Genomic DNA, 12,569 nt, shown 5'->3' with positions numbered 1-12,569 from the left:
CTCTCTTAATTTATTTCATGCTAACCCAGGAATTTGGAAGGATATTGGCACTGGAAAGTGTGTCATGCTTTTTTAAGACCACTTTGTACTAGCTAAAAGAGAAAGTGTACAATGGCAGAAGGGACTGCATCTTCTGTGATGGATGTGGATGTACTTTCTCAGTCAGGACCATCTGTTCCTCTAGCATATACCTTCTTTTAGCACCTAAAGATTCATTGTGCCATAAGCGTTAAATGCAAGTTTTTCAGATGCCACTTTTGTGTGTGTGCTTCCTGGCAGAGACTAATATGGTGACTCTAGCATTTGTATGCCATATATTGGAGCTGGATCAGAGTCAATGAGACTTGAAAGTTCTTACCTGGCTGATATTTAAAAAACAACAACACAATACAGTATTATTTGAGGACAGGTTTACAGGCTGAGATAAAACACAAGTATTTTTTATCACTTGCCACTTGCATAGTTTCAGAACACGTAATAATGTTACTTTTCTCAAGCACCCATTATTCCCTTCTATTAATCAAAAGCTTTCTTAGGCTTATATCAACATCTTTCATGGAAAACATACCTCATTACTCTACTACTTTTTATTAGTATTACTGGTTTGAATGTAAGGATTTTCCTGCATAGCCACTAAAGATCCCTCTAATACATTCACTTTTAAAAACCCTCCTCAAAGCCTTTATCAGGTGGTTCATTTGTAATGTGATAAACAGTCATATCTTGGTTTTCAAACATCTTAGTTCTCGAACATTTTGGCTTCTGAATGCCACAAACCCGGAAGTGACTGTTCTGGTTTGTGAACTATTTTTGGAAGCCAAATGTCCCATGGGACTTTCGCAGCTTCCAATTGGCTGCTGGAGCTGCGTTTTCAAACATTTTGGAAGTCGAATGGACTTCCAGAACGGATTCTGTTTGACTTCCAAGGTACGACTGTATACACTTTGCATTAATATCTGAGCTTGCTATGAGAATTCTTCTTGTGCTCTTTATTCTGTCTTGCTGATTTGGGACAACATTTGGCATTCCCACCAATAAACCCTCACAAAACCTCATAACTGGTTAAAGGATGAAGTCATCTTTGTGCACCAGAACTTGGAATCAAGACACAGGGAGGCCTAACATACTAGACAGGAAGGGAGGTAGTAATCTTTTCCAGCAGTTCTCAGAAAAGCTAGGAATAAGCAGGAGAATGTGAGCTATGTTTACGTTGTGTGAAGCATGCCAGTAACATAGTGAGTCATTGGAAGGAATAGTTGGGACCAGTAGAATGGAAACCTTAAGGATAATTTCTGTCCTCCACAACCAGGTAGTTAGGCCTACACTACAGGGAGATACATGGGTGTCACTGACTTGCATTTCCACAGTAACAGATAGCTGAAGAAAAGTGTGAGCTGGCATCATTGTGTTAGCATTTACTCATTCTCTAGATGCAGCTGTCAGTAAAGAGGACAGACCACCTAAATGAAATTCATTGACCACTGGTGGTTGGTGGACATTGGAAACACCTGGTCTATTCTATTCTATATGCTAGAAATTACCTGTTCACATGTTGAGTAACATGTTGAGCAAAAGCATCCACTGCTGGACTTTGATCAGATGTCTGGACAGGCTTTATGTTCCGGCTGGAATATCCATTAGGTGATGACAGCTTAGATAAAATGGAAGAAATATTATTGCCAAACTGGGATACAGCATGTCAACATTCTCAACATTAAAAGTCATGAAACTGAAATGTAGTGGTATAATTTATGCCTCTTTCTTGAAGAAGGAGCCAGATCTGGGTAGCTTTCCACTGACTAGAAAGCAGCTGTTTGAGCCTCTCAAAGTGCAAATAAGACAACACTAAGAATTTACCTGCCAGGCAGTGCTCACTCTATTTCCTGCATTAGAAGATAGAAGAACAAATGACAGCAAGGTGGGTGTGGTGGTTGGCAGCAGCCACATGTGTTTGAAGGAGACTTTACTTGGGAGTCAATGCAACAGTACAAAGCGTAACAAGTGTTTCACTTCTGGGGCGGGGTTTGGTATCAGCAGTGAATGCCTCCTGTTCTTCCAATGAACATCTATTCGACCTTTGAAACCTGTGTTTCTGTGTCTTTCCAGTTAGCTGTGTAATATTACTTTTTTTAACCCACTGTGTTTGCTTCTCACATGAATATAGTGCAGTATTTCATAAACACCACTGGGCAAAGTGTTGCTAGTGACACAATCCAGAACACAAATCTGTGTAACATTTTGGATATGCAAATTTATATGTATAGTGACTCAGAGAAATTAAAGCAGAGGATAGCTGGCATCTCGCCAGCATTGCACTTCATAGTGTCCCCAGCAAAGTTGTGTTTGGTTTTTTTTAAGGGGTTTAAATGCAAAATTGTGGAAAGCGGCAGGTGATAGGAGGCCTAACACCTAACAGAACCCCTGACATTAGGTGCCACTTCACTGAAGCTGATGAACTCAAATGTGAACTTTAAAAGCAATTTATGAATCTTTCTTATACTAGATCAGCTTATTTGTCTCCTGAGGCTCATTATTGTCTACTCCGACTTGCAGCAACTATCCAGGATCTGAGAAAGAAATCTTTCCAGTTATCTGTTTCCTGATACCAGGGATTGAACATGGGGTAATTTCAGCATGCAAAACTACCACCAAGCAATGGCATCATGATCATCACCATTTCCCACCCAATAAATTTCCTAAGTTAAAATACTGTACACAGCAGGTGGACTTCTGATTAGAATTAATTGCAAGAGGTGATAATCTGGGGGTTCTTTAGTTCCTGGCATATTAATTTGTAGCCTCCATAGGTCTGATTCTTTGCTCAAATATTTGATTTTTATACAGGTGACCGGTATTGCTACAATACATTCTATCACTGAAAAGGAGGAAACAAAACTGAAACAATGGCCTCTGATAGTGTGCTGCTGCAAAATGCCATCCGGCAATCAGGGCTGCAGACATGCAGTGCTAGCCAGATGATTGGTGACAGCGCTTTTCATGAGGTTACAGGAAGAGAACTGGAGGTACAATTAATCCAACTCCTTCCCTCCCATTAAGGCTAATAATCTCACTGGTCTGGAGGATTTCTTTCAGCATCACACAGAACATCCATTTGTGCATTTCCCATTTGCAGGTAGAGATATGCATATGGAAGGCTGCTTCTGCATATGTGTGTTGCCAGCTAGATTGTGTTGGGTTACTCTGGTATAAACAGCTCTCAGTGTGTCTTTGATCATCTATTCATGCGAGGAACAATAGGAATACCAAAAAGAAGTAGGCATTTCATTGGAATAATTTTTCCTTTATTAGCCATACATCTGCCTACTTGTATGCTTGCAGAGTATTCAGCCCACTAAATGAGTAAGATGAAAGAAGAGAAATTAGGAGGGGGTGGAGTTAAGCCTGAGTCTCACCTCATCTTGCAGGTGGCCAATATCTATTTCCCAAGGAGCTCCACGGAGTATTTCTAGAGGTGGCTCCCATCCGTTGCGGAACTTTGGAATATAGCTTGGGATGTTGGCTTCTCTTGGCCACTCAGCTCTTGGAAACACATTGAGAAGAAGTTTATATGCTGCAAGAACCTTATGGCCCACTGTACTATTCTAGGCTACAGTTGTCATTATAAAAGTCCAGCACGTATTTTAGAAGTCAGCAGACTGATGCTTTAAGGTCACTAATTGACTTAAGTGACCAAATAACGCTGGAGACAGAGTGTTTCCCCCCTGTAGAATTGACTATAGATTGAAAGGCAAATTGCTGCCCATGGTGTAGACACCCATCCCACTTTGGGTTTTGGTAAACAGGTTTTACAGGTTTTTCAATGGTTAAAAACTCTTGGGGTGGAAAGAGAATTGTGTAGTGTACACACAAGAGAAGCAAATCAAGCATTGCTACTCACAAAACCAGTTTTCAGTCTCTTAACACCTACTGTTGGACTCTAATCTAAAATGTTTTTGTTTGTTTTTGTTTTGCTTCCAATACCTTTAGAAACATTGATAGGTTTCTAAAGAGGTGTGTATGTGTGTTGTTTGTGTCAGAGAAAAATATAGTTTCAGAACCCCTTCATAAAGTTTTAAGCCGATACTGCAAATTGAGATATTCTGCCCCATTTTCTAAAGAAATGCACATTATTGACCCAGTTAATGCTTCTGTTCATGTGATCTCTCAAGGGGCTCTCTCCTTCACCAGCTTCAGCCAACTTTATATTCTCTTCTGGTTCTCTCCTTGAAACTAACCTTGACCTTGTCCAAGTCTCCCCCAAGGACTCCCACAGCGTCATCTCCTTTGGTGTCAGATGCCCTTTCAGGAAATCTGTGGCGTCTCTAGAAAGAAGTGGGCTGACAACAGACCTTGCAACTTCAGGACCTCCACAGCTATTGACTATCTGGATAACATATGAGAAATCACATAAGAGGATTTTCAAAGGTGTTTCAAGATGTTTGAAAGAAAACCAGACCCCAACTCTCTACTGAAAGTATTATACTGGGTGGCTAATGGAAAGCCTAAAAAGCAAAATGGATAGTCAAATTCAAGCAGTTCAGTGGGCTATTTCCAAAATAATACTATTGTGTATTCTCAGGATAGCTCCTGAATTGAATCTTCACTGTATTCCCACATTGGCAAAATTAACATGGAGCAGGTTTTCACTTTAATCTTCATTATATAAACAAGGTGTTGCACATTAGCACTTATAGCACAACATGGGTTATGCCAGACACATCACAGAGCCATTCCAATAGGTTTTATGCAGCCGTTGGGTGATGAATAGGAGGTAATGTACTGTCTACATTCTTTAATGCCAATTCTGCTTGTTGAGTTCTCACAACATGATTACCCCTTTTAGTAGCATTTGTAGCAGAAATAGACCTCCATCACCCACCAATTTAGCTACCTTGAGCAAGCTGGCATAGGGTTGTGACATTCAGAGCCTGTAAAGATTACTATAAGAGTTCCTGCTCAGCAAAGGATTTCACCAAGTGAAGATTTTTCCCATCCCAGTGCTGTAGCGATGGGAGAAACTGAACTAAGAGCCTCAGTCTTTTGTCATGAGTTTCTGGCCATCTTTTGACTCACTTCAATCCTCCAGTGTAATCCTTTGGAACAAATCAGAGGTCGTTGTCCAGTGAAAGTTTATAGTTATAAAAATTTTACATATACCTAAAAACATGTTTAACATTTGTTAATTTATAGGTGATTTCTGAATGGAACCTTAGTAATAAGATGTACCCGTAAATGGGTTATTACTCTCTATGCCAGGCGATTATTATGGTAGCAATGAATAAGGAAGAATGTTGAGATTATATAGTAAAGACAATTATACCAATTCCAATGGTCCAAACAGGAAATGCACTAATTCTGAAGCACTTGGATTCTGGATATGTTTTCTCAGTTTGGCCTAAGAAAGGAAAAAAAAGAAATCAGGTTTAAACTAAATTTGATTTGCTGATTCTAAGGGTACTTCCACACTATTGCTATTTTCAAGCAGGATTCAACCACACATTGGAAAATTCAGTTTGTGCAATTATAGTTGATTGGGAGGTCTTGTGCGACAAGCTCACTGCCCCAAAATATCAGACTTTTTGCAATAAGGAAAGTGACAGGAAAATGCACTGGAGAGTGTAAGAGAACATATCATTTGGTGCAATGTCATCAAACCTCTCCACAAATGAAAATGGATGCTCATTAAATAGCCAATGTTGTCTAATCTGCCTGCAAACAAATCAGGATGTATGCTTAATAAACAAGTTGTCTGAAAGGCCCTAAGGTACAGAGATATCACTCTTTTCTTAAATTTTCATAGTCAGAAATGAAATCAGAAAAGCAGAAATATTTAGCTATAATCCAAACCTAGAAGTAAGGTTTAGCTGGCATGGGAGTCAAGCTTTATCATAACTGGAGAGTTTATATGTTAGCCCTCTGCTATTTATTTAGGTGTTAAGCTATATTTTATGGCAGAAAAACACTCTCAGGGTAAATTCACAGAAATAACATCACACACACACACACACACACACACACACACACAGAGAACTAAAACAGCTGCATCAATCCATTCCTACCCAGACAATGAATCCACAGAAAACTAAAGAGTAGTCATTTATTAACTCTTGCCTAACAACCTCCCAACTTCTCCAGACTGTGTTGGTCACTGGCTAAGATGGCTTAAAAAAAAAAAAAAAAAGACTACACAAATTCATGAAGGAGGAGGATAGACTTATCAACAGCTCTTAGCCATGATCAGGCACAGGCAAACTCGGCCCTCCAGATGTTTTGGGACTACAACTCCCACCATCCCTGACCACTGGTCCTGTTAGCTAGGGATGATGGGAGTTGTAGTCCCAAACAGCTGGAGGGCTGAGTTTGCCTATGCCGGGCCATGATAGTTAAAAGGAACCTTCATCTCGAGAGGAAAGATATCTTTGAGTGACAGATGCTGCAAATGATCAGCAGGGGTGGCCATCACCTCATGACCCCAATCTGTGAGCTTCCAGAGCTATCTGTATGGTTGCTGTTGGAAACAGCATTGGAATAATAGTCCCTGATCCAATCTGGCAGGGCATGTTCTATCATCGTAACTGGAAAAAAGAGGACACTTCCTGAGTGTTACAAGCCCAGTAAGTTATCCGGCATATTGAACAGGCAGTGCTACACTGAGGTTTAAAAGCAGAAATGGGAAACCTCAGCTTTCCAAATGCTGCTGGACCACAATGCTCATTACCCCTGACCACTGGCCATGCTGAATGGGGCTGATGGAAGTTGCAGTCCAATAACGCCTGAAAGGTCACAGGTTTGCCCCTGTCACTGCAAACCTGGCCTAAGGCATTCCTGATATTATTCATATTACACTAGCAACCAACAGACATGGTACTGTATAGAGTAACACCAGCAAAAAATCCAGGTCCTTGAACCAAGAGTCTTCCAATCTAAATATTAGTTTGGATTTCAAAGTTTAACTTATACAGAGCTTGTTTCAGTGACGCAGTGTGGTCTTAATGTTACCACACAAATTGCAGGTCACTGGTGCACCCAAAACCTCAAATATTTGTATTTAAAATGGGCTGCGTTGGAAAGGGAAACAATGAAAGGGATTTAGGAGGATGTCAAATGCAGCCAGCAGCCGTTCAGATGAATGCCCCTTTTATTTACATTGCTGGGAATTTGCTGTAGTGGCAAACGCCTCTCTTTGTTGAAGTGGAAACAGTGGCTCCTCAATACATGACAGTATTCTGCTTTACTGATATCTTGCCCGTTAACTATTTCTACTGTGACTGATATAGGGGCAACTGAGCATGTGAAAATATATGGGCGGTTCAGAAACTGTTCATGGTTAGGGTTGCCACATTTCAAAAAAGTAAAATTGAGCTTTTTTAAGGAAGACTCCAAAATTGTTGAGCTGCTCCCCCCCCCCGCCCCCCAGAAGCCATTTTTACACCCGAAAACCAGGGCATGTCAGGAATTTTCCTGGCGTATGGCAAGCCTATTCATGGCACTGGTGCTTCTTCCACTCAGCTACATGGGGATTAGCAGGAGATATTTATTATATGACACACAGATTATGACTTGTTAAGGGCTTGCACAGACAATCAAGCAATGCGTGCCCCAACAGCATTCTCCTCCATAGTGTGATACTTGCAAAAGTTAATAGTGGGCCACGTGTTGTTCAGATTTGTTATGGCCTTTGGCTAAACAGTACATTTTTGATTGACTGGACTAGTCAGTAGGCAGGGAGGAAGCGTGGCTTTGGTGCAGGAGGAAAGTTGTACTGCCTTCTGATCTTTCTTTTTCTCAAGCAGAGCTAAGTACACAGCTTTGATATTGTCCTGATATGGAGAAACCGTGTTCTCTGAATGTAAAAGCATAATCCTTCCTTGGTATAAGATGATGGCATGAAGTATAACCATTGCCTGTCTAGTGTAGAGACAAATTATATTGCGCCTTTTGGTTCTTACCAGGAGATTTAGTGCCAACTTTGTTTTCTGGAAGCAGTCAACAAATTCAGCCTCATTTGGGGGCTTTGCCCTCAGGGTCAGAACTCCCTCTTTAAAGCAAAACAACAACAACAACAGTGAATACAAAGAAACAAAGGAGAGGAAGTTAAAACCACGTGGTTTTTAGAAAAGATAACATTAGCTAGGAGTTGCTGGGAGACTCCTATGGCTTTCACAGAACTACAGTTTCCAAAGCAATTTAACAGTTAACCCCTCAGGAAATTCTGGGAATTGTAGTTCTGTGAAGGGAATGGGAGTATACCAGCAGCTCTCAGCACTCTTAATAGTGAGGTAGGAGAGCTGAAAATAATGCCAATATATTTCACATTTGGCAACCAATGCACCGCTTAATTTCAGACAGAACATGGGTGGACTAGGCTAAAAAAGCCCGGGGCACAAATTTTCAGAGCCCACTAAATGGCTATGGTGGCTCATTTACGAAAAGTAATGCATTTAGCATTAACTCTGGAAGTGTATACTTGATTCTTTTTTAATATAGTGTGTGTGTGTGTGTGTGTGTGTGTGTGTGTGTGTGTGTGTATCCTTGATTCTGACCAAACTAAGCCTCCTAGACCAAGGTTCCCCACCCCTGCCCTGAAGCTGGCAGTCTGGCCCTTTATACCTGCTGGACCTTTCTTCTTGTTCTTCTTTCCCTTCTTCCTTTGGTTCAGCTGTTTGAATGCTTCTGCAGCTTTCTGAAGCTTGGCAACAAACAGCTCAATATCATCTAGAGTGCAGTTTAGGATTTGCTGCAAAGAGAGAAATGAAAAACAATAAAAATGGAAAGAGAGCCAGAGCCTTGTGCATGCCCCTCTCCTTGTCCCTTCTGTCTCTCGCTACTGAAGACCAAACCAGACGGGATGCTATTTCTGTGAATGCAGATAATGTGCACAGGGAGTGTGAGTGTGTGTGCGCGCGCGTGCGCACGTGTATAAAGAGCACCTGTGGGGGTGGCCTGAGCAGCCTCAGGACTAATGTGGTTGGGGGAGTTTAATTCTCTCATTTCCTGCCATTGGCACCACTGGAAGATTCCCTTGAAATGAAAATATCAGGTTCAAATAAGCAATTTTTTGTTGGGACCCTGACAACAAGAGAGAACATCAAGCTTTTCCTTCCCACCTCATGGTCCTTAGGCTGCTCTGCTCTGCATTTACATTACAAAACTGAACATGACTTGTGTTCACAGAATTAACATTGTATTTGGTTTCGTCCTTAGAAAATGCATCTCCACCCTGTTCATCCCCTTTTCTCATCCTCCCACATAAGTTTTTTTTTGTGGGTTTTTTTAAAGTCACAGCTAACCGTTTCTTTTTCAATCTTCTGTGCTAGAATTGCCCGAGACTCTTCATAGTCCTGAGAACTGGAGCTTCGTCGATCATATTCTGTCAAACACAAAAAAAATTAGTTATCAAAAAGGAGAGGTCAAAAGTGGAGAGAAATTCAAAACACCTGCTTTCTGAAATTGACTTCTACCAAGATAATCTGCAAAGCATCATTTGATATGGATAATCATTAATATTATTGGTAACATATGGTAGGTTATGGCTGTTTATAAAGGGAAGCAGAGGGAATTATTGTGGAGAGAAAATTGCTAATTAAATATCTCAGGAGGATAAGGCACGATATGCCAGTACTGTAAACCTTGCTGATTTATTTTGTTGACTTGGACACAAAAGAGCAACCATACGTTAAGAGTCAAACAATTCATTTAGTGGGATCTGGCAAAGCTCCATCTATTCTTTTGATACAGGACTCAGTTTTGCAAAATGAGGTGCAAAAGCCTCACTGCCAAGAACCTGTCTGTTAAAAGCTGCAGTGAGATTGTTCTTGTGCACAGTTCCCGCAAGCAGCTCATGTATATCTTTTTTTAGCCACATGAGAACATAAAAATAAGAGCCCTCTTGGATCAGACCAAAGACCCATCTAGTCTAATATTCTGTTGCCACTGTGGCCAATCAAATGCCCATGGGAAGCTTATACAGTAAGCGTAAACTGAGTGCAGCAGGACTCTCCCAACCCATGATTCCCAGAGGCATGCTATCTCCAACACTGGAAGCTGTACAGACACACCATGGCTAGCAGCCTTTGATAGCCATATTCTCCATTAAACCTTTATTCTTAGGGGGATTGCTGCAATCTCATAATCATTTTGGTTATCCCTTTTCTGAAACTTTTCTGGTCTGGTCTACAATATCTTGCTTACTCCCCAGAATTCTGGGGAATGATGTACACACCATTCTAAGTAGGGTTTTGTAAAAAGGCATTATGATATTGGCAATTCTTTTCTCCCCTGTTGATCCCCAAAAGGGAGTACACCTTTTCACAGCAGCCACACACTGGGCTGACTTTTTCATTGGAATACCCACCAAAAACTCAGTATCCCTTCTCTGGGCAGTCCCAGTGAGCTCAGACCCTAAGAGTGTATATTTGCCCCAATGTGAATCACTTTATGCCTCCTTACCACATTGAAACACATTTTCCATTTTAATGCCCATTCACTTAGTTTGGAAAGACCCTTTCAGAGCTTTTTTGCTATCTCTTCCTTTTTTCTTTTAACCATCCTACAGTAAATAACTTGGTGCCAACAGCAAACCTGACCACTTCAATTCACACCTCTAACTGCAGATAATTTATGAACAAGTTAAGACACACAAATCTTGGTACAGATTCTTAGAGACATCCCTCCTTTCTGAGAACTATGTATTTGTTCCTACTCTCAATTCTTTAACCAGTTACAAGTCCATGAGAGGATCTCTCCTCTTATCCCATCAATGTGAAGTCACTCAGAAGGAGTCTTTCTGAAAGCTCAGCTAAACAATGTCTATCAGAGCACTCCTGTTCACATACTTGCTGACGCCTTTGCCACAAAGCGGAATCTGGTTGCTTTGAAAACAGCATTCTTGAACAAGAAGAGTCAGTGTGCCAGGGACAGATGGTGCATACAGTGCACCTGATCCAGTCCAGAATCCTGGTGCTTACACTCGCAGAGTTCATCCTGCCCACCCCATATGTCCTTCAAATTAATAACTTAAAAAATGGGGTGGAAACTCAGCTATTTTCCATAGGCAATGTTAGGGATTAACTTGGGAGGAAATGCTCTTCTCATGCTAAAGCGAATTTGTGTCAGCATGCAAAATTCACATTCTGCCATCGGAAAGGCGTTCTGGCAGGAAAGAAATAAAAAGCAGAGGCCACAAGCAGCATGGGATTGTAAGCAATGGTTCAATTGCATCACCAGTATATTTGAGGCCAAGACTGCCAACTTTTGTTATGGTACCTTCTCTTGTGAATTAAGTGGGAGTCTAATGTACAGATATTAAGCAAAATTTTAAAAAGAAACAACCCATTAGCTGCCAAATCCGAAATTAAAAATGGAAAGCGTAATGCTGGAGGTCAACAAAAGAGGTTCAAAGACTCTCTCAGGGCAAATCTAAAAAAAAGTAGTATAAACACCAACAATTGGGAAACACTTGCCTGCGAGCGCTCCAGTTGGAGAACAGCCTTTACCAAAGGTGTCATGGGCTTTGAAGACACTCAAACTCAGGACGCAAGGGAGAAATGTGCTAAGAGGAAGGCACACTTGGCAAATCCACACCGTGATCAACTCCCACCTGGAAACCAATGTCCCCACTGTGGAAGGACATGTGGATCCAGAATTGGCCTCCACAGTCACTTACGGACTCATTGTTAAAACCGTGTTTTTGGAAGACTATCTTACTTGGCTACGAGTGATTGCCAAAGAGAAGAAAGAGAGCGTGTCAGGCTGCTCTTATGGGCACAAAAGCAGGGCCAGGTTTTAAAAAGTGACATGTCCCAACCCTTTCCAAGTCCCCTTGACCTCCCATGACTTCCTAGACTTAACTGCAAAGCATTTAGGCCCCTTCTGCACTATGTATTTAAATCAATATTATACCATTTTAAAGAGTCATAGCTTCCCCCCAAAGAATCCTGGGAACTGTACTTTGTTAGTGGTACTGAGAGTTGCTAGGAGACCCAAATTCCCTGCCCTGAGCTACAATTCCCAGAGTTCCATGGGAAAAGGGATTGATGATCAAAACACTCCAGGAATTATAGCTCTCTCAAGGTTTCCTAACAACCTGAAGCACCCTTAATAAACTACAGTAGCTGAGATTCTTTGGAGGAAGCCATGGCTGCTAAAATGGTCGTCTAGTGCTTTAAATGAAATAGGGAAGAATAGCCATGGGCACATGGGAGGCTACACGTACCGCCCATCACTCACATCCTTCTAGTAGCACAGAAAGGATCAAAATGATGAGGGATGGGCAGGTTTAGGACAAAGTAGGACAAAAATAAATACAGAACTGTCTAACGGCCCCAGGCTGCTAGGATTTCTAGCTGACTGCTGTCTTATACAGACGTAAACAGAACTCAAGAGGAACTCTGTAGGAACTTGTACAATCCTCTGCAGAATCCAATTTGTTTTTCAAAGTGGTTGGTGGAATGTGCGTAAGCACCCCATGCTATAGACAAAGAGACAAATGTAAAAGTAACCTGCAGAAATTCAACAGGCAGTGTATGCAATGTTTCTGGTAGACACTCCTCCACCCACCCACTTTGCAT

The 12,569-nt window shown here is 41.3% G+C and overlaps 1 protein-coding gene across 2 annotated transcripts in view; it reads right to left on the bottom strand.

The window, feature by feature from the left end:
* Nucleotides 1-12,569, bottom strand: part of EPS8L2 (EPS8 signaling adaptor L2) — an 85,350-nt gene that overhangs the window by 9,919 nt on the left and 62,862 nt on the right. For both annotated transcript variants that reach the window (XM_083607870.1, XM_083607871.1), the window contains exons 9-15: nt 9,291-9,370; nt 8,611-8,737; nt 7,950-8,038; nt 5,321-5,395; nt 4,236-4,384; nt 3,414-3,540; nt 1,542-1,651 (exon numbers count right to left, since the gene is read on the bottom strand). In XM_083607870.1, the coding sequence (XP_083463996.1) occupies nt 1,542-1,651; nt 3,414-3,540; nt 4,236-4,384; nt 5,321-5,395; nt 7,950-8,038; nt 8,611-8,737; nt 9,291-9,370 (757 nt within the window). The remainder of the gene's footprint in view (nt 1-1,541; nt 1,652-3,413; nt 3,541-4,235; nt 4,385-5,320; nt 5,396-7,949; nt 8,039-8,610; nt 8,738-9,290; nt 9,371-12,569) is intronic.

The sequence above is a fragment of the Podarcis filfolensis genome (genome assembly GCF_964270895.1).
Source record: "Podarcis filfolensis genome assembly, chromosome: 1".
Taxonomy (NCBI): Eukaryota; Metazoa; Chordata; class Lepidosauria; order Squamata; family Lacertidae; genus Podarcis; species Podarcis filfolensis.
Note: the sequence above shows the minus strand (reverse complement) of the source record. Positions and strands in the feature narration are given on the sequence as shown.